The sequence below is a fragment of the Phaenicophaeus curvirostris genome, chromosome 11 (assembly GCF_032191515.1).
Source record: "Phaenicophaeus curvirostris isolate KB17595 chromosome 11, BPBGC_Pcur_1.0, whole genome shotgun sequence".
Classification (NCBI taxonomy): Eukaryota; Metazoa; Chordata; class Aves; order Cuculiformes; family Cuculidae; genus Phaenicophaeus; species Phaenicophaeus curvirostris.
The window spans coordinates 16983751-17006168 of NC_091402.1; the positions used below are offsets into that span (position 1 = coordinate 16983751).

The 22418-nt window shown below is 52.5% G+C and overlaps 1 protein-coding gene across 2 annotated transcripts in view; it reads right to left on the reverse strand.

Annotated features, from left to right (window-relative positions):
* The window catches only part of PLXNA1 (plexin A1), a 120667-nt gene that overhangs the window by 63158 nt on the left and 35091 nt on the right, over window positions 1-22418 (reverse strand). For both annotated transcript variants that reach the window (XM_069865939.1, XM_069865938.1), the window contains exons 4-8: window positions 5968-6108; window positions 3821-3921; window positions 2874-2997; window positions 634-787; window positions 7-106 (exon numbers count right to left, since the gene is read on the reverse strand). In XM_069865939.1, coding sequence (XP_069722040.1) covers window positions 7-106; window positions 634-787; window positions 2874-2997; window positions 3821-3921; window positions 5968-6108 — 620 coding nt within the window. The remainder of the gene's footprint in view (window positions 1-6; window positions 107-633; window positions 788-2873; window positions 2998-3820; window positions 3922-5967; window positions 6109-22418) is intronic.

Here is a 22418-nt window from a genome sequence, read left to right on the forward strand (position 1 = left end):
ACTTACGATTGGTGGACACTGCAGTTGTAGAAAACAAAATCCACAGAAGCAAACTTCTTTCCCGTCTCCTTAGATTTCAGGTAGAGCTTCACCACCCGTTTGTCCCCTGGGAGAGAGTCAGGCAGAAAAAGGCATCAGAAACGACACTGCCCAGCATTCACCCCAAGACTTGTGATAGTCTAGAGGGAGCTGGGCAACACCATTCAGCCCAGTTAAGTATCAAAATCCCCTGAATCTGGCAATAAAAGAGTGTTCACCCACCCCTGTTCAGCCATCAAACAGGCCAACAGAGCCCAAGTACAGCTCTGAGCCCCTGCGGCTAAGTGCAACCTGCTGGCATGGAGGCAGGTGCCTTGAGTTTTTCTGGTGGTACTCAAAGGAAGCTTAATAGTTCTGGGGTCAGCAGAATATCCTAGAGCCCATGGATGCCCAGGACTGGTAAACAGACCACTACAGTGTCAGCAAGTAGCTGTGCCCATGGCTTGGAGGAAAGTAAGGACCAGTCCCCAGTGAGCAGCAATGTCCTTCCCACTTGAGTTCTGCTCAGAAGCCAGGGAACACTGTCATGAGAGGACTGTCCTCCTCCACAAGGTTTGTCTCAGGCTTTCTTCTCACCCCAGGACACAAGCTCACCGCGGCCTCTGGTGATGGGGATGACATCCTTGGCAGAGGGAGAGCTGCAGTAGATCTTCCCATCTTCGATGCGGCTCTCGGACTCAGTGAAGTCTTCAAAGGAGCAGTTGACTCCTGCTGAAAGGTCTGGGACGTTCCAGGCCTGCAAGACCAACTGGGGAGGAGAGACAAGAGGATCAACACAGAAAACCAGCAAAAAAGACTGCTCCGTGTCAGCTATGCATAAATCCAGTCAACAGAAAATACCAGGGGTGCAATCCCTTCTCCATCACCCATATGTGGTGGGGAGATTTGCTCTGGGCTTTTGCAAGCAAAAAGGACCTCCCTGCTCAGGCAAGTAGAGAGGATTTAAATGGGTTAAATGACAGAATGACTCACAGCCTCCCACCCTCTGCTCTCGCTATACCACAAGCCATTATGCTTCACCTCTATAGAGACCAAGTACAGTGTTGGGCTAAAGACTGTTTCACGGAAAGGCATCCGTGCCAGCAGAGCCAAGGAAGGGAGGAATCCACCTCTTCCTTCACAAAGTCATTCCCAGGGTCAGCAGTTCCCACTTCACAAAACATTTGCCTTTTTTCTAATTTGAATTTTTCACAGCTTCCAGCCATTAGTTCTTGTTATGCTTTTCCTTGATAGATTAAAAAGCCCTTTAGTCCCTGATATTTGCTCCTTGTAAAGGCACTTATACTCTGTAATCAAGTCACCTCTTAATCTTCTTTTTGATAAGCTAAGCAGATTGAGCTCTGGAAGTCTCTCAGAGCAAGGCATTTTCTCCAGACTTCAACTCATTTACATGATGTTTATGGGAGTTTTTCAACCTCCCCCTTCAAAAGCTGGACTCCAGCCTGAGCGCAGCATCCCACGCTGACCACACCAGACCTCCATGCAGCATCCTGCTACGGGGCAGGGAGATAACTGCCCACAGAGGGGAAAATGCTGCCCAGCTCCTGACTTCGCCTAAGGAGCATCAAGAGCCCTGCAGTGGGAGCTCAGTCCTGGCACCACTTTCTAGGACACCAGACCAATGCCTGCTTTTTCCCAGCCTGTCTCACTCTGGACTTGGTAATATCGAAACCCACTTTCTCTGCTAAACCAGCCCCACTCAGATCTAACTGCTCTGAAAGGAGATCTCACCTCGTATCACCCCACTGGTTTCAGCATCCCAGCAGCTCCCACCTGCAACTATCTTACATTTATTTCCACATTACCAGAGAATGTTAGGCCCTGCAGAAGCACTTTCCAAACCATTTCCATCTGGTGACAATCCCCCTCTGATGAGGACTTTTTGAGATCTGTCACGGAGCCAGTTTTTAATCCACTTAACACATGCTTTATCAATATTGTATAATGCTAATTTTTAATCAGAACGCTGTGTTGTACCAAGTCAAATGCCTTGTAGAAGCCTAAAGACATCACATCCCCACAGTCCCTCTTCTAACTCAAGTCATAATTTCATCAAAGAACAAAATGTGGTTTGACATAAAACCATGTTGACTGGCATTAATTATATCCCATCCTTAATTTTTTATCAGTTGTATCCTATAACCATTTGTTTCCCTTTTGGTTCTTCTAAATCTGATGCTAAATTAAGCAGACTCTGACCATTTAGTCCTTTCTGCATCTGGGCAAATATTTTCTGTTTCCTGGGCTTTTCTCAACATTCACTTATTTATTACAAAGTCATATTATTACAAATATCGGCAGGCCACGGAACTCCTCAGCCAACTCTTTTAAGACTCCTGAGTGCCAGATATTTAGATCTGGCAGTTTTCAAAATTTTATTGCTAGTGTACACTGTTTTGTATTCTCTTCACAGTGCTAATGGCCTGGAAAATACTTCGGGGAAGTCCATCATCCTTTCTGCCTCCACAGAAAGAGCAGCAGTTGTGCATCAAAGGCTCATCCCAAAATATCTACTGCAGGCCAAGGTCAGAGACAGGCTATTGAGCTAGATGCACTGCTGGCCTACAAATGGCAAGTCTGATGCTGTTGTTTGTATTATGGAGAAGTATTTATTGCTTGGTTATGTCTTTTCTAAATAATCATCAACTGCTTTATTATCTCCATCAATAGACCAGACCTCATCAATGCCCTGCACTTTGCTATGTTTTATTTGTCTTGGACTTCTCTTCCCCTTTCTCCCTATTTGTCATATACTCGTTGTATTTTTAATTGCGACCTCCCCAGCCATCAGGGGGTGGCTGGGAATGGGTGCACAGGCCAGAGAAGTGGCTCACCGGGACTTCTGACATGGTGACTGAGATGTTCTTTGGCTGGACGGTGAGCTGGACGCACTGTCGCAGGTCGGAGGCGAACCGCTGTGGCTCATCCGCCCGCTCACACCGGTCCTTGCGTGAGCATCTGGAGGAAGAATCATAGAATCATAGAATAACCAGGTTGGAAGAGACCCATCGATCATCAAGTCCAACCATTCCCATCAAACACTAAACCATGCCCCTCAGCACCTCGTCCACCTGTCCCTTAAACACCACCAGGGAAGGTGAATCAACCACCTCCCTGGGCAGCCTCTGCCAGTGCCCAATGACCCTTTCCATGAAAAATTTTTTCCTGATGTCCAGCCTGAACCTCCCCTGGTGGAGCTTGAGGCCATTCCCTCTCGTCCTGCCTCCTGTCACTAGGGAGAAAAGGCCAGCTCCCTCCTCTCCACAACCTCCTTTCAGGTAGTTGTAGAGAGCAATGAGGTCTCCCCTCAGCCTCCTCTTCTCCAGGCTAAACAACCCCAGCTCTCTCAGCCATTCCTCATAAGGTCACAGTAAGGAGAATCCCCAGGGGTCCTGCACAGCTTTTGAATGATACTGTGGCAAACAAGCCTTTCAGCACGGATAGAGACTTTGGGTGCCCAAGGACTACAAAGGAGCTCTACCTTCCCCTGCCGCCAGCACTGGGGACAGCTGGGGTCTTTTATCTTCTGTTTTTCTTAATGGTGCATGATGGGCAGGAGTGGAAGGGCCCTGCAGGCAGCTTTGCCATGCATGGGTGCTCATGAGTGCAGCCCATGCTCTGCGGGAAGGCATGGCAGACCCCTTGGACCACTCCACTCTCCCTGCATTTCAGAGCCAAAGCTGGGGAGGGATGTCCCAAAGGAGACCAGCAGTGGGTACAGGCATGGTTTACCAACCGTGGTTCACTGGCGTGGCCCCAGGGCCAAGCCTGCGGTACTTACATGTTGTGGAGGACACACCAGCCACAGTGGGGATCCCGGGAACCCAGGCACAGCTCGCAGCTCTCATACTGCTCGCAGCTTTCCACGGGCACTCGTGTTACCTGCAGGGAACAGGCAGTGAGTGAAGGGGGACAGGCTGCGTGCTTCCCTGCTGTGCCCACGCCTACACCTCACAGAGATGGGACCCAGCGCAGACTCACCCTGACCCATCAGAGAGAAGCGAGGAGCAGGCCAAGCCCCCACCATCATCCACTCTTCTTCCAGGCAGCACATTTGCAGGCAACACCTCCACCCTAGGGAGGCTTTTACCCCAGCTAAGCTCCTTCCACCATTGCATTTTTGTTCGGTTGCAGGAGTGGGCTGTGCTGGCTCAGCCCCATGCTGGCTCCCAGCATCAGCGAGGCACCCCGCAGCCCTGCTCTGAAAGGGTTACTAGTCCTTTATTAATTGCTCCTCCAGATTTGATTAAAATCCCCTCATTCTCCAAGCCCTTCGAGCTCCGTTACAACTGTTCATTTAATTACTTTCCACCAGCACTCTGATAACACTGAGCCGTAGTAGGGAAGAGAGCGAGTGTTATTAAGAAGAGGGGAGGAGAAGAGGGGGGACAGGAAGGGGGTGCAAGAGCTGCCTACTTGCCTGCTGCACCAAGCCTGCCCATGCCTGCCTCAGTTTCCCCAGTGCTCCCACACAGGGCAGGACTCACTCATTAATTAAAATTTGCAAACCGCTCTAGTTAAGACTATAACTGGAATGCCCTTCCTCCTCACAGTCCAGTAGAGGATGGGCTCAGCACGATACCCATGGGGCTGAGATAAGACTAGAACCCTTCAGTTTCCATAGCGATGACGATACCTGTAGCATTCCCATTTGTTTGTCCCCAAAATCACTTCGGGCAGGCGGTGGTGAGGGGGTTGCCAGCAGGTCCCCCCCAGACAGACCCCTTACAGGTGCATGACAGTATGACAGCATCTGTGATGGCCCTTGGGGTAGATCCCCAGTCTAACTCAGCATAAATTCCATGCCTACAACCACATCTCCAACATCTTCCCCGCAGAGAGGAGGCTTAGCAGATCCAGGCCAAGGACAGAAACAGAGTCCAAACTCAGTTTCTACCTCGCTTGGAAAGCCACGAGTTTCCTGCAGCAAAGCAGAAACAGGCATTGGGAGGAGGAGGGAAAGGACTCTGCTGTCCCCATGGGGCTGTCTAGACAAACCCATGGCCCTACTCCAGCATCCCTCCCTCCCCCAGCCCCCAAGACTGGCAGCCAGGAGTCGTGTTATGCTCCAGACCTCACTGCAGTCCACCTTGTGCACACCTCTCCTGGGCAGAGGAGTGGAGATGCTGCGAGACACAGGCATTACACGTCCCAGCACAGCTGCCCCATGTCACCCCACCAGACACGGCAGGCGTCCCCACTGACACCAGAGCCAAAAATTGCCACCACTGTGACATGAATCTTCCTCACCCACTCCAGTGCAGCCAATGGACAAATGAATTCACATCATCTAGCTCTCCCGCAGGTCACAGAGCACGCAAATATTCACAAAGCTAACAAAAATGTGAGCCCCGACTGCACTGCCAGGATGGCAGCACCAGATCCAGATCAGGTTTGTATCTCTGGTTGGCTCAGCATGAGCAGAAGCAGGGACCGAGGGGTGCATGCCATTCTCCCTCTGCCCCAAGGGGCAAAAACAGCTGCCCTGGAACGCAAAAAGCCATTTGGTGCAAGGAGCTTCTGCTAACCTGCAAAAACCCAGCTCAGGAGGGTATGGCCAGAGCAGTGAGGAGGCTTATGGCCAGCCCCCCACAGCAAGGAAGTGTCAGGCAGCTCTCAATCGCTGGGGACCACAGGGATTTCAAGCAGCTGCTTCTAACAATTAATGCCTGGGGCACGACCCCGGTGAGGAGTGGAGCAGCAGGGCCACGGAGTCAGTGCCTCAGGGCAGTGTTTTTGCAGGGGAACAGGGGGAAGCTGGCGTCATGCCCTGGAACAGGAGTCCCCAGGCAGCCTGGACCCCAGGAAGCAAAGGCCAGGCCCCACCAGAGAGCTAAAAGGCTTTGCAGCACATGGGACTACACACGGGGTCTGCAGTGTGGGCTGCCAACTCAGCAGAGCCAAGGGGCTGCTATTCCTTCCTCTTACCTGTTTCTCAGTCATGGCATAGATGTGCTGGCGGTCAGGGCTCAGTACCAGGTCTCGCAGGATGGAGCTGCCCTCGTGGGCCACAACATTCTCATACTGCAGTGCTTGGTGTTTCTTCTCAGCCGATAAATCCACCAGGATCTGTGGGGACAGCAAGGAGAGGTGAGCATGGTCCCACACGCACCTTAGCCCCCACTCAGGGAGAGGAATGGGGAACACAACCTGTTAGGGATGCCACCCTTCTGTCCCACGCCAGTGTGGCCATGCCACAGCTACCACATCCCAGCAGAGCAGCAGCCACCCTGCAAACATCCCAGTTCTTTCCAGAAGACCAGACTGCAATGTTTTCTTTCCTTTTTCCATTTGTCCCATGATCATGCTGCCAGCAGTCACCACTCCGAGGAGGGAAGCCACATCTGTGGTTCTCATGCTGCACCCGCTTATCTGCTGCTCTCCTTCCCCCACTGCTGCTCAGCCCTAAAGCCCCTCCAACTTGCAGCAAAGCAGCAAACCCCATCTTGCCACAGCGGTACCGAGAGTGGCTTGCACACCACACCACACCAAGGCCCAGCCGGGCAGGATGCTGCAGTGCACGCCAGCAGGGCTCCTGTCTCCCCATCCATCAGAGTAAATGCTTGGGCTCGTGACCGGGAAAGTCAAGAGGGTCTCAAGGAAGCTGAGGGTCAACAGAGGTTCAGAAAGTGCCTTTGTTCCCTGAGCAGGAACGTGGCAAAGGCTTTAATCCCCTTACGGCTCACAATTACATTAAAGCTCTTCCTAAGTACATCGGTTTCTGAGTGTACCAGAGAAAACCACATCACGAGGCACCACGGGGCTGGAAGCACCCACCAAGCAGGAGCTAAAATCAGCTGCACCACTTGCCATAACCCGATTGCCATCTCCGTGAGCCAGAGACACTTCCTGCTGTTGCTATCACTTGCGATGTCCCCACATCCCCGCTATCCCCCAACACAGGGCAGCCTCAGGAGGGGAGCAGTCCTGGAGGAACGCCTCTGCGGGTCTAACTCTGGTCCCATGGGATGGGATTGACTGGGACCACCCGCACCACACTCTGCAAAAAGCCCAGTAGCAGTAAGAGAAGAAACATGCTCAGCGAGACAGAGCATACACTGCTTGGGATCAGCTCCATGCTGCTTCCAGCACACGTGGGGAGCCAGTCCAGTACCCTCATCCGCAGGACTCAGGATCCCTGCACTGTAAGGGGCCAAATGCATCCCACAGCCCTTCCCTGATCATCAGACCCACTTCCATGGCTCAACACAGCCGTGCCCAAGCCCTTGTGTCCCCCACGGCTGCTGTCCTGGCACCCTAGCCACCTCATCCCCCTCCTGCAATAAATCGCCACTGGCATTTGCATAGTTCCCAATCAGAAGGATACGGGCCGGGAAAGCAGGATCCCGGTGTGCAGCTGATTAGCATGGAAATGTATGCGGCTCACAAACAAACCGGGGCCCGTTTAATTAGAGCGGCGCCTTTGATTCACCGCCAGCCTCCTGCATGCACCAGCCTCAGATTATTTTTAGGCAGCTTTACAAAACAAATGTATTTAATTAAGAAAGAGACCCCTGAGCAACCAGAGAGCAATGGAGTCCTACACAGCAGTGAGCAAAGAGGCCGCCCTCTCCCCAGGGGAGGTGGTGACCGGGTTGGCAGGGCCAGGCTAACTCTTGAGAGCCCGCAGCACAGACAAAACCACCCTGTACATCCTGCTGCAGGACTGAAGAGCCTCTGCCATAACCCAAACTGGTCCTGGTACTCACCCACCTTCTCAGCATGGTTTGCCAGACCCCTGTGCAGACTCTGCTTCCCATCACCCCTACCCTGGGTACCGCTGTGCTGGAGAATATGGAGATGCCCAAGCCTGTCCCAAAACCTCTATCAGCCCTTTTATGGATGGAGCTCTTCCTGCTCAGGTTCAGGAGCACATTTGCTCCTACTCCAAAATCAGAAGAGGTCAGGCCCCCAGACACCTCTGGCAGAGGGCCACGTGGCACCCTGCGTATCCCTTGCCCAGCAGTATCCAGCATCACACCTAGGACTCACATCCTCTTGCAGGTCATTCCCTTCCTGGCTCTCAGCTTCTCCCCTGTCCAAGTCAGCTCTCCAGAGGAGGGTAATGGGGAGCATTCCCCTCCCCAGCAAGGCCCTGTTTCCCACCTTTGCTACAACAATGTGACAAATACACCTTTCCAACCCTTTTATGGGCCATAGTTGCGGCGCAGAAGAATCGATATAGTTTTACCCTGGTTCTAAAATAGATCTATGGCTGGATGTCGCACTGGCAGTAATTTTTAACTAGCGGGGTAATTTCCCCATTACATTATTGCACTGCGCAATGCTGGGAAAGAGATGTATTAAAAAAAACTACAGACGTGAAGCATTTCCAGTTAATTTGAGGCTCCAGGAAGAACCTAAAAATACCCTTAGTAGTCAAACAGGGCTGCAACCCAGCCTGCCACACATCAACGTGCTCTGGTGGGGGGCACGGGGCAATGGGGCCACCTGGGCACGCACACAAAGGAATCCTTTACTCTGGCACCTCTTCTTCTGCTAAGGATGCTCTATACGTGGGCTTAGGATCCAGGAAAACAATATTTGGAAGACCTGGCAATCAAGTTGGTTTCTGTTTGGCCAAAAGGCAGGGCATGAGGGAGTTTTTGAGTCATCTTCTGCAGGCAAACCTATCCTGCTGCTCCTCCCCAGCACCAGGAGACCACTGGCAGACAGATCCCAACATAGCCTCGCACCAGGAAAACCCAGCTGCCTACAGAGCCTGCTGCTGTGCAGGCAGAGGTTGGAATCTTGCACCAGGGCCCTTCCAATGGGATTAGTGTGATAGGAACCTGCTCTTCCCAGCAGGCAGGAGGGGGACAAGCTGTTTGGACCATAATATGGTGGAACAGCGCATGGGATACACAAGGAGCCTCCCGTTTGATCTGTTACAGACGCCAGGGAGGGACGGCTTCCCCTCTCTCCCTGTGCCCCATGGGAAGGGGGAGAGGATGTGGTATAATCAGAGCAGCCCCACTCGGAAACACGTTCCTTCCTGCCCACCCTGCCTGCCTTCCCACCCAGGGGAAAAGACATTTACCATAAATAAATAAATAAATAAACCTATTAACCTTTCTCCTCATCCTGACGCTGATATAATTACCCAATACTAATAATTACTCGCACTAATTTCTCGCTCAGGATTCCTGCCCTCACTCCTGCCTGCCTCGGACTGGCTTCGAGCAGTGGCTCCGCAGTGCTGACTCCTGCGAGGGGATGGCAGGAGCCCCCGCGGGCGGGTGGACCTCAGGGCCCAGCCAACGTGGAGAAGCAGAAGTGAGGGTCCGCTTGTTGGGCTGCTGCCTCATTAAGCAAATGGAGGAGACAAGAGGCAAGAAAGAACAAGCTCCCTGCTGCGGTGAATCATCTCAAAGCAAGCCCAGAGGCTGCTCTGCAGAAACCTAAGTGCATGCTCTCCCCACCCAAACGAGGAGCCCACCCCATGGTGCAAGCAACCAGCACAACTTCAGTCTCAAGAGAGATGGGTTTAAGAGCTGGTCCCCCAGAAGGGGAGCAGGCTGGTGGAGGCAGCACAAAGCCAGGAGATGCAAAGGCATCTCACCTTCCCAAGAGGCCCCTCACCTTGCAGGCCAGCAGTGGAAAACCTCAGCAAAGGGACAACGAGGGAAAGGATGGCATGCAACATTTCAGTCCCCAGACACCTCAGAGTAATGAGTGACCATGCATACCCCAGCCAGGCAGAGGAAAAGTCCTCCCCAGGAGTCCCGGGGTCCCTGGGAACGGGCTTGTTCTGTCTGGAGAAGGGCCATCCCATACAGGTTTTGGAGGAGGAGAGCACATCACCTTGCTAAGGAGCACACAGTAGTGCAGAGTCATGGCCAGACAACCACACCAGCCAGTCCTGCTACTGCCTCAAGCCCGATGTTCCCCCCAAAGCTTTGCTCTCCTTTACACACCATGATGCTGGAGCATCCAGAAGCTTCAGCAGGACCAAGACTCTACCATAGCTAACACCAGCGAAGAGCTGCTGCCCCAAGGAAGAGAAGTGGAAGCACTGGGAAGGCAGAGGCAACACATCAGAAGAGAGAAGAGCTCTGGGCAAGATGCCCTCCGGGCTTGTCCAGGTGAGAAGGCACCTCCCAACTGCCATAACCACTGCTCAACTGCCACTCACCAAACCCTCAAGGGCAAAACCTCTCAATGTTCTCACAGCAGCAGAGGACAGGGCTTTCGAGCCCAGCCCAGGCCAGGGACACCAGGCAAGGAGGGAGCAAACACAGCCAGAGAAGGAAGACAGCTGCAGACATGCCAAAACTCCTTTCAGATTTAAAGTGCACCAAGAGAGGTCTGGCCAGGGCCCGGTGTTGCAGGGATGGGCCACCAGCTCCCTCCTGGACTGAAAACTCATGCCTGGGGGCACATTTGGGGGGTCATCAAGAGACCTGGTCTCACTGCAAGGGACTTCCCCGAAGCACATCACTGGGAAGAGGGGGCTCTCCCATGCCAGTCCTCCATCTCCGCAGCTCCAGGCTCTCAAGCTCCCACCCTGGGTCCCAAGCGGTCCCCCGCAGACCCCTCCTCCAGGCAGAAGTGCTCAGCCAGGCTTTGTACTCTTATCTGTACAGGGCTGTGATTAATTCGCAGCGGCTGGCAGCAGCTACAAGAGGAGGGCGCTTCTGCCCGCCTGCCACACTTCAAAGGCAGGGACTTATCTGCCTGAAACACACTCTGCAGCCTTTTCACGGGGACTCTTTCCAGTTCCACAGGGCTCGCGCAGAACTGACGGGCGACACGCAGGAAGGGCTTATTTACAGGAGTGCGTTTCAAAGCCTCCCCTTTTCCCTCACAACACTTGCTAGGGGAAGTGGCAAGTCCCCCAGCGCCAGAGATGCCCATCAGGGGCAGAGACTGAGTAGGAGGGTTGAGACAGGGCTGCAAGAAGAGGATGCTCGATCGAGGTCTGTGCCCCACCACCACCCATTGTACCAGTCCCATCCTGCCCCATCCCCTTGCCAGTGAGCAGCTCCACAGCATGTTCCTGAGCTGGGAGGAAGAAAAAGCATTGACACACATGGAGGGCAGGGACTGAAACTGTCCCCTTCCAACTTCACTGGTGTTCATGCTCGGGCACGACCAAAGCCCTGGGCTCCTACAGCTGGTGGGTGCACTTTCCCCCTCCACAGGAGCAGGGGTGTGCTAACACCCCCCAGGATTTTGCTTTGATTTTGGCATTATCCACCCAAACTGTGCAGGACAGAGAAAAAAAAAAAAAACAAGCAAGGAGTGAATCCTGGCAGAGCTGAGTCCCCAAACCATGGGGCCACCTGCCAGAGGCAAAGAAAGACCTGTGCAGCCCATCTATCCTGGCGTGGCAGTGACAGCTGCTGGGTAGTGTCACACAACACCACACCTGTAATCCTACAGCCAGAAAGGGAGCATCTCACGTCCACCTGGGGGAAATGGTGGGGGACAAGGTGCCAACCTGCACGGCCCCTCCTGGCAAATGGCCCAGGCTCACCTCGAGGCAGCACAGGGACAGGGACATTGGCTGCCCCTCCATGCGCCTTCCCCTGCCAGCTACTGCCCTGGGACCAGCAGCTGTCGCCCACATGCCCCTCTCTGGTTTCCAAAGGAGGGCAAGGGTTTAAAATTAAGTCCCTGGATCAGCTGCTCCAGGGTGGAGGGAATACACTCCTGTCCCCCACACCACACCAGGAAGATGCAAGAGCTGCCCAGCGAAATATGGGTCCAGGAGCAGCTGCAGGGCTGTGGTGTCAGCTGTTTCTGGGGGCACAGCTGATGGGGAGGGAAGAGGGAGTGCTGCTGGAGAGATGGGGGGGATCAGCATCCACGAGTGGAGAGCAGAGGGCTGCGGGAGGCAGTGGCTCCTGCTCCCTCCTGCTGTATTGCAGGTTACCAAACCTTGGTGTCCAAGGGAATGAGGATACACCTCCAGTTTTGCTCAGGCGTCAAGAAAATTGCCACCAGGAGAGCCCTGACCATGCTTTAACAGGGCTCATCGAGCAGTGTGCCCAGCAGAAAGGGTATGGACAGCTGGCAGAGGAGCAAAGGCAGGATTTTGAGGATTCACCTCCCAGGGGCTTGCACCCAAGGCTGGGGACAGGACGGCCCCGCAGAAACATCCCAGCTATGCAAGGCAGGCTGGCAGCCGGCACCCCAGCTACCTCGGCTCCCCGCAGCCAGCCCCACCAGCTGCCTGCACAGGAATGCACCAGCCGGGCGCAGATCAGACACATGCCTCCTCCCAGACAGGCAAGCAGCTGCCTGCTGCCGGCTGCTCGAACCCAGCACGCTGGGGCCCCGCAGAGGTGGTACCGTCCTCCCAGCCTCCTCCACGGGGAAAAGGTTTCGATAGTCCCTTGCAAGGCTCTGGGATGCTCCTGCCTCATCACTAACCTGCTGTGGGAAAGGGAGCGAGATGAGCTGCCTAATTCCATTCAGGGGAAACTATTCACTTTCTAAAGATGACTACAAGCAAGGTTTTCATCCCAGGCTGGACACCGCCCGAGAATATTAGGACTTTAATTATATCACTATAATAAATTCATGAACAAGGAGATACTTAATCTAAATCTATGCCCATAAACAGCAACAAATGCCGGCGACTCACAGACACTGTTAGATATAACACCAGTTCATCCAACCGGTTTTGAAGCACACATCATTGCCGGTGTGTTGTCTGAGGGCAAACGGACTTGCTGCACCCCTCCAGGGAGGTGGCATGGGAATTGGGTGAAGGCACTGGGGTTTGCCATAGAAGAGATGGAAGACGGGGTGTCAAGGTGGCAACCATGCCAAGCAGGACCCCAAAACACAGCACCACCTTCCCCAAAACTCCTCAACCGCTTTTTTCTTTCGCTCAAACTCATTTCCATCTTTTCCTCTTGTTCAGCCACCCACACAAGCGGTGCTCTCCTGCACCAACCAAGCTCAGCAGAGCCAGCCAGACCAGCACCAGCCCACATTGCACAGCACAGGATGCGACTGCATTGAACGGCTCGCGCCCACCACCTGCAAACCTTCCCAAAACCTCCCCTGACCAGGTCTGCCCACACTGTTCCATCAGCAGGGCAGGGAAACGCTGTTTCAGTACACACTGTACCAGCACTTTCGACAGAACGAAAACACTGTCAGAAAAATCATTCCGATCCTTCTGCACCAAAACCGAAATGCTATAAAGAGGGAGCGAGTGCCAGGGTACCGCTCGGGTGCAGTACATTCGTCAGAGTCAAACCCAGGTGGCAGCAGGGACCCATGGAGGCCATGAAGTAAGGGGAGGAATTCCAACCCCCCTGCACTGTGAGCCACACAGTGTGGGATGGGTTAAGGCACTTCCCCTGCTTCTTCCCCCCAGCAAAGCCCCAGGTCGCATCCTCATCCCTACCAGCCCTAGTGGTCTCAAGTCATTGATTTCCCAGCTTTGCCCTTCAAAACTCTCCTGGCTCAGTGACTGGTTCATATCATCCAGCCACTCAGGAGCAAAATATCTCTATTATTATTGCAATTATTTCCCAAGCAGCATCGCTCAGGGCTGAGGCGGTCAGAGAGGGGGGCCCCAACAAGCGAATCGATGGGCAGCCTCTGCCCTGGGGGCTGCCGGGGACGCAGTGGGAGGCACTGGCAGCTGTCAAACGGCACAAGGAAGAGCCTGCAGAGGACGGGGGACCCCAGGGATCCCTCTGTGCGATGCATGCCTGGGTAGAGTGGCAGTCCTCGGTCTTTGCTGACCCTCAGTCAAGCAGTGGTGATGTAAAATAACCTCTGTACAGAGTGAGAATGCAGCCACTGATTCTACACACTCTGGATGTGATGCAAGGGTTTTACCTCCAAGGTGCTTCATGGCTAAAGAGGACCAACCAGAGATCCAGGGCATTCCTGGGGGCAGCACAGCAGCTACCGGGACATAAGCTCCCTGGGGAGGAAGCGATAGAGCATCCCAAAACTACCCCTCCAGTGGCACAGTGACTGCACACAGCTGTGCTCCTCCAACAGAAATGCACAGTGAAATCCCAGCACCACACCTCACCACACACACGTCCCTCGAGACAGAGGGGAACATGGGCAGGTAACCAAGTCCTGCTGTTTCTCAAGCCATGGGAAGAAAGGATGAAGCTGCGGAGGCAGGGGAGCTCAGTAGTGGATGGGAAAGGAATGCAAAATGGAAGGTAAGGGCACAAAAGGCACACAGCAAAATGGGATGGGGACCTTCTCACTGTGTCCCACTGTTCCCCTCCATGTAGAAAAAAAAGCCCTGGGAGACAGGAGTGAAGGGCAGAGCATGCCACAGAAACATGGGATTATTTTTTCCCCATGTATTAATTACTGTAGGCATCCCAAGCATCCCAGCAGGCCCTGGGCACACTGAAGCTATGGCAATGTGTCACCCTCCCAGCTCCCACGGGACTAACACTATATGTGACCAGCCTGGGGCGAGTTAATATTTAAACATCCCAGAGAAGTCCCTGGGAAGAAGGCTCTTGCCTGAAGGACTCAGTACTCAGTTTTCCAAGCAAAAGTCATCCCTTCACTGCCAAGGCACTGGCTCCTCCAAGGAGACTGTATCCTTCTCTGCCATGGGGACCAGCCCAGACCCTTGGCTATCAGCCTCCCACAATGTACAGCCCCTCACCCTGGTTGGTGAACAGAAGAGACCCAGAGCTGCCATTCCCAGCCTCTCCACAGTTTAGAAGCTGTGATTTCTTCTGCAAATCCAAAACACCATTTATTTTCCTGGTAACAATGCTGCTTAACTCAACAGGGTGGAATAACCCCCCAACTTCTGACCATGCAACCAGACCAAAATAACCCAAACACAAATGCTGAGGGCTTGTCCCACCACCTTCATCCTCCTGGCTGCTTGGAACATGCCTTGTCCCAAGGGCTCAAAACCCTGCTGCTCGGGGATGCTCCACTTCCCAGATCTTTATCAGGAGATCCCAAAAGGCAGAGAGGAGGAAGTACAGGCTCCCAGAGCTGCAGCACAGCTGGAGATCACCTGGATCCTTCCTCCATCCCCCCTCAGCTCCAGGAAAATAGCTGTTTCCTTCCTGGTCTCCAAAACAACATAGCAGCCTGTGGGGCTGCCTGAGGACAAGGCAGGGGCCAGCGGTCTTGCAAAGAGAGGAGCCAAGCGGCAGGGAAAGTCCACACAAGGGAGAATCCAGAAGGATGGACCCCAGGATGAGGTCAAGGTACCTCCTATGCTCGGATCGCCTCCCATCCCAGCACCCCTATGGGCAGATCAGCACCAGCCAAGCCCCCATGCCGGCAAAGCTGCCTGTGCAGGGCACCATGGCTCGTGTCTAGATTTATCCATCTGTGAGACTCTAAAGCCTTCTGCAGCCCTATCTCAGCAGCTCCCTGTTCATTCAGCTCCAGCCACGTAAGTGCACCAGCCGTTATTTCTGCAGCATAGAAGCTGAATGGTTTGCTGCAGCAATACACTGCAGCAAAGGGGATAGAATAGCAACTAAATCCACTGCCCATTCACCTCCACCCAGGGAGAAGGACAACACCAACTGCACGGGAGGGGGATTCAGCTTTGCGTGTTTAACATTGGCTTTGATGCCTTCCTACTGATGAGTCCTGTTGTTACCACAGAGCTGGACAGTACTGGTGTGTTTTCTCATAGACAAATCACACCAGACTGCCCAGGAGAAGCTGATAAGCAATAAACAATCAGCGTCTAAATATCGCATGACACAGCGATAACATTAAATATGAACACCTAGCACAGGCAGAAGGACTGGACATGCAGCATCTCTTACAAATTCAATGACAAAACCATACACTGCATGATGTACTGCGTGGGAACATAACCCACAGCACCAGAAGGGGGTAGAAAGTTACAGCCACACTTTTTTTTTTACTTTTTAGATCAACATCTCCATTATTGATGCACCACAATCAAAACTCCAGGCTCTGTCTTTCGTCCTCAAACAGTCTCTGCTCCAAACATAAGCACCACCAAGATTTGAGAAGAAATCTTCAGAAATCTGCCATTCCATGCCTGGTGTTCCCGGTGATAACAGTCGGCTAAGCCTGGCTTTGGACTCAGTGCAATGGAGACAGCCTGCAAATATTTTGCTTCAAGCACACCCAGACCTCCTCACTCACTCCAGCATGAGCACTTCAAGTGTTTGCTGAATTTCCTGCTCTCACCTTTTGTTTGCATTTTAAGGCTTCATTCCCACACCCTAAACCTCTGGCCCTCCTACTGCATTTCAAACCCAAAGGGTGCTTCAAGAGCCACATCTCTGCCTACATCGTCCTTTCTCAGTGGCCCCATAAAGCCAGGGGAAAGCTACGGGGCTGTGGCTCTCCACCACACAGAACCTGGAGTTATGAAAACCACTTCTCTGCAGTGGGCTCTCCCTTCAAATACAAGATGAAAATTAGTCTCTTCAATCTGTGTATAGGAGCAATTTCAAACGAGAGATTGAGAAGATTTAAATATAGAGATTACTTTTCCTAAGGATGCTGCTCAAGATATTTAAGAGCTCAGGTTTTACACAGCATGGATTTCCTTTGGCACTGATGCAGAACTCCCCACCCTGCTTCTCCAGACAGTAATCCCTTCTCCAGACTGTTGATGAGCACCAAGTCCCATTAGCTAGAGCCAAGCAGGACAGTAACCACAGGGCTCATGTGGGAGGCAAACTGGGGTGCAGGCAGGCTGGAGCCCACCCAGAGCTTTCCAGGTACAACAGCACCTGGCCACAAATTATTGTAACCCCATTTCTTGCAGGTCCATGTAATGAGAAACAAAGAGCTCAGTGAACTTAATAAAGAACTCCTGGGGATGCGGGATGCTGTCTGAAAGTCCAGCTCTTGCTAAGACCAGACCAGAGCACACGCCACATTCAAAACCAAGCTCTCAGAAGATCCTTGGGAACACTTGCCATCCTCCTCATCATCCCACTACTGCCAGGGGACCTCAAGTAGTGCTACTATCCACCACGACTTGCCAGCACTGTGGCCAAGGAGCTGCTCCCAGCAGCCCAGCAAGAGATGGACAAGCAGCAAGTTGCAGTCTGACCTCAGCAGCCCGATGCTGGCGGAGTGGAGATGGGGACAGGCAGACAGCCCCCGGATAAACAGCTTTATCCCGAGACACAACCCTGGCAGACACCCATCACATGCCTGAATATCTGTAGAGGGAGGCCAAGGGGTGGGAAATGATGTTAATTAAAGTTTTAATTACTGTAACCAAACGAGTAGTATAATTACTTTATTCTCACAGAGACTTCAAACTGATTAAGGACCACGTGCACAATCTTTGCGTTGATGTGGTTTTTAATTAAACGTGCCGTCAAAGAGGGTGAGAGGTGCAGGCAAGATGATGGCTCAGCCCTGCCTAGACCCCTTGGAGACCTCATGCAAGGAACGAGCCCAGGCTGGCAGAGACACATGGGTCAACAACAGTAGCCAGTGCAAAAGGGCAAAGAGAGCTGCTTTGGGAAGACTGAAGTTAGGGGAATGCACACAGATGTCTCAAAGGAGAAGCTCCTCTCCTGTACATCAGTCCTCAGCTTCACATACTTCCAAAACACCTACTTCTACAAACATCTCCAAGACAACCCCACACAGGCCCCAAAAGTATTAACGAACTAGTGCTGCCAACTGGAGGGAATGATTAAAAAACATTTTTGCAAAGGTATCCTTTTCAAATAATAATAATAATACTAAAAGACAAAGCAGTAGAAATTAAATTCCCAGTCCCCTACCTCAAATAAATAGTATGAGAATTTGAAATGAGACATAATTACCCCGGCAAGGTTAAAGCCGCTAATGCACACGGAATACAGAATCATCATCCATCATAATCATATCTCATATCGCAGCCATTATTTATAATTAGGAGGCACGGTTTAAAAAACACATAAAGACGCCCATGCAATGCAGTAATTCTTCTGTTATCGCTCCTGGAGGGCCAATCCTGCTCCAATTTGTGGAGCCCAGAATTAAGCAAAAGTAATTCCCCAAAACCCCTCAAAAGTCATTCCCAAAAAGCTCCTTGCCAGGGTGGAAACCCACCTCAGCCCACCTGCAAGCTCTGCCTAAGTGCCAGGTTGGCAGCGTAGGACGCAGCTGGGCTGCACTGGATCTTTCCCAGCTATTTCAAACCCAAGCAGGCTCAGAAGGCATCAACATAGCCCTTCTCCCTTAACTGTGGCGAAGTTTTTCCCCAAATGCCAGAAGAGGAAGAGCAGAGCTAAGCAGACACCAGAGCCACAACCAGGCTCAGCGAGGCGATGCCAGCCTGCTGGGCTTTGCCTGGGCTTTCTTGCCTGCTGGGTGGTTTTCTACCTATTTTTCAAACCACAGAACAAGTTACAGCAAAAGCTGGGGAAACCAAGAGCTAACCCCAGAGCTGCCAGGAGCTGCCCTCCTCTGAAGCGCAGGCTTTGCAGGTGGCCCCATGTCCTGGTGAAATATTAACAAGCTCCCAGCAAAGTAGGAGGAAATTATGCTGAATATATTCTAAGGAAGCCCGCAGACGGCAGGGTCTACATGGCAGAGCCCAGCTCTCAAGGTACCTAATTCCAAATTTCTTCTCCTCCCAGCAACAGGAGCAGCGAGTCTGCAGCCACACGGGGCTGTGCAGCAGCTCCAGTGCACACGCAAACACTGAAGCCAGAGCAAAGCCTTCACACAGAAAAGCACAAAACACTGGGACATAGAGGGGTACGCAGTTGGAGTCTGGGAGAGGTGGTTTTGCACCAGAGAATGGTGGCAAATTAGAAAGCAACAGTGGTGGTAGAGGGTGTTCCGGGGACACAGATCTGTGATGGCAGAGGACACAGCAAACGCCCAGCGATGAGCCTGCAGAAGGACACACACACATACACATGTGTGCAAGTTTAAGCTATCATGGATCTGGAGGTGGAAAAGCAAGCTGGGATAAGGATAGGGGACGGCTGAGGCACAGCCAGAGACGCACAAGTCCCCAGCTAAAGCTAAAGCTAAAGCAGTCCCAAAAAGGAGTTCAGCCCCACCACTGGCTGCAGGAAAAGCTGGCTCACCCCACTGGTCTCATGACTCTTAACTCACGAGCAGAGCTGCACTTTCTCAGAAGTTTCATTAAGCTGCAAACCAAGGGAAAAAAAAAAGAAAAGAGAAACAACAAAAAAAGAAAAGCAAGCTCATAGACGCACATACAAACACATGTTCTCCAGAACCCAGGAAACACGTTTCTAATAAAGGTTGCCACCAACACAGCAAAACACCAGCCAGTGTCCTGTAGCAAGTGAGGACAACGGCAGGCACAGGGAGTAGCTGGCAGGGCGCTGTGCAGAGCAGCACTATGCTGCTGCCACCACGGAACAGGGACATGAGCCTTTTGGAGGTTCAGCCACTCTGCCCACCTGGCTGCCAGCTCGCCAGGGCAGGTTGTCTTCTCACATGGAAATTACCAGCCTATATGCCCCACCATGAATCATCGCTCTGACCTCCACGGCTGCACACACGGGATGTGGGGCTTGCCCTGAGTGTTTTCCAGCTCCCCCGCTATTTCTGATAACCAGCATGCTGCCCAACATGCGCAGGATCAGGCCAGTCTTGCAGGATCAGGTAAGTATGGGGAAGACCACCTCGGGATACCAGCGAGGGGATGCTCCCCACGGGGCTGAGGAGAAGTACTGTAAAACCAAAAGGGACTGGGTCCTGCCCTGGCAACCAGTGCCTCCCCAGGCTATGAAATGGCCATCAGTGCTTTGCCAGGCCTTGGCTGCCTTCCTTCAGTCGTCTCAGCCCCAACGGCACATGCCAAAAGGATTTTTAACATCAGCGGCAGCTAGTTTACTGCAACCAAAAGGAGCAGAGGGAGGAGGAGGTGCTTTGCAGAATCAGGCAGAGTATCACTATTTGCCCTTCCAAATGCCGAAAACTAATCCCTCCCTTCCTCCTTTTTATCCCATTGAAAACTTGACAGAACCTCCTAGTGCTCTGCAGTTGAAATTGGCAGGTCTTAAATTAATTGACTGCAATTTTACACAACAACATGTTTAGCTGCGAGCTGGCCCGTGGCCCGCTTGGCTCGCCATCGCTCCCCAGACACTTTTCAAGCAACCTCCAAAACTTCATAACACATCTAAGGCGAGGCGAGCAGGCTGCCAACGTGACCCGCTCCCTGCCAGAAACCAGTCCTGCCTCCCCGCGCCCCCATCCCGACCCTGCTCCAGCTCCTCTGGTGTTTTCCCCCACTCTCGTAAATGGCCTGTTAAATTATTCTCATCGTCTCTGAGGATTTTTGCTCCTCCAAGCAGTGAGGAGCACGGGGCGGGCTGGGTTACGGGCCCGCTGCTTTGCCATGGAAACAGCAGCAATGGGACCAGTGTGTGCAACAGGGGCAAGAAAAGTCAGGGGTTTTTTATTTCAATCCATCCTGACACATTCCTGCTCTTCTTCCATTTACTACCCTGGAGGATGAAGCCCGAAGCAAAAGATGCAGTGGCAGGTCAGTGATGTGCCCACCTGGGGCTGGGTGCTTGCGGTAATTTAATATAAAACCACACAAATCTCATGCCTAAGAATGAGACGGCGCCTGCAACCCACCCAAAAAAAACAATGTGCCCTTCTTAGGAGAGATTCTGAGCTGGTATCACCGCTCGCACACAGCCTGCATGCAACCCAGCCCCCAAACCGCAGGGCTGAACCCGCTTGGTCCTCTCTTGAGGTCTCTGAGCCTCCCCGCAAGATGCTGCCACCGCCACCTCGGCCAAGCGCGAGCCCCAGCGATGAGTCAGCCCCGGCTCCCAGCCCTAATCTAATCCCATCCCCAGTGCCGGGCGGCTTTCCAGGGCATGTCCGCAACATGAAAGGCGTGTTCTTGCCGTGCAGCCGGGTCGAGAGCCGGAAGAGTAGAGGGAAGGATCGCTCCAGCGCTGCCTAGGACTTGGGTCGAGCAGCTGATGCTCTGCGAAAGCCAAACTGGGGGTGGGTTGTTTGTGTGATTTCATTGCTTGAGCAAACAGAAACATCCTGTATGTGATTAAGAGCCTTTATGAAAAACACACCAGTACTGAGCCCCGCAGCTGGGGCCGAAGGTACGGCCGTGGCTGGAAGGCACCGCACAGCAGGGCAGGGCTGCGCTGGGGCAAGAAGAGCTTCCAGGCAGATTCACACAGCCACAGCATCCCAGGGATGTTTCAGGCCACACATAGCGACAGAGAATGACTTTAGGACATCAACTACCCCATAAAATGTCTTATTTTTTCATGCCAACCTTCACTTGCTCTAGGGAGCAAGAAGCACAGCAGGGCTACCAACAGCCCACAAGCTGCAGACGATGGCTGCACAAGGAGAAGCAGCCAGGGCACTAACATTATTCTGAAGCATTAATTCTTTCTTTTATCACCTTCTGCCCCAGAATATCAAAGTATTCCACGCATGCCTGTAGTTTGCTCCTCCTTTACTGCAGGCATCGCCATCCACAGACGGTGTGGAGGAGAAACAAGCAGCACAGGCAGGAGTTGCAAACTGACCACAGTCTTCCTGCCCCAGAAAAGGGAGGATTTCAGCTCCTGCCTGAAAACCAGGACTTGCCTAGACTTGTGCAGCCATCACCTCCGCAGCCCCTGCTCCTCCACTCCCCTCCACTCCGACAGAGCTGCCTCTGGGGAGCTGCTGCCAGGGAAACACATGCTTTTGTTTAAGGAACACAGGCTGGGGAGGGGGGAAAGCACTTAAACATTACACACACACACAAAAAAAAAAAAAAAACCAAGAAAACTGAAGTTTTGAAGTTGTTTCTCCTTGGCAAGGTTCAAAATAGGGCAAGGATTTTGTTTTTGCTGGGAGGCTTTAAAAAAAATTTATTTCATCCAAACCATCCTTGACACATTCTTGACATTTATTACCATAAACTTTTCCTCCAATTAATTGCTTCTACATGACTATCATTTTCCTGATGAAAAACATCACCAGAAACTCACAAGCTATTAAAAAAAAAAACCAACCTCTCTCACACTCTCTGTTTCTCCCTGCTCATGACATAAACAGAATTAGGGAGGTTAAGGGGGTCAGAAACAACAGTTTTAGTTCAATAGCCTTGGCTGGCAAGAGCTGCCATCCGCAGCAGCAACACTGAGGGTAAGACTTGGAGCTCACTAGATGCTTGCAAAAAAAAACCCTCACTCCAGAGGTATGCGGTACCACCTCCGGCGCTGACTCAGAAAAGCACGCTGGGCCAAGTCTCAGCAGAAAAATCATGTTTTCAGGGATTTGGGCTGGGTTTATAGCCAAGGCTTTCACAGCACGGTGGTGAAGATGCTCGCATAAGCACAGCAACACATCGAGCGGGGAGAAATGAAGCTGAGCAGAGATGCTCCTGTCTCAGGAGGGAGGCACCAACAGCCACCTGGGCAGATACTGTGTAGGAGACGACTGGAGCTGTT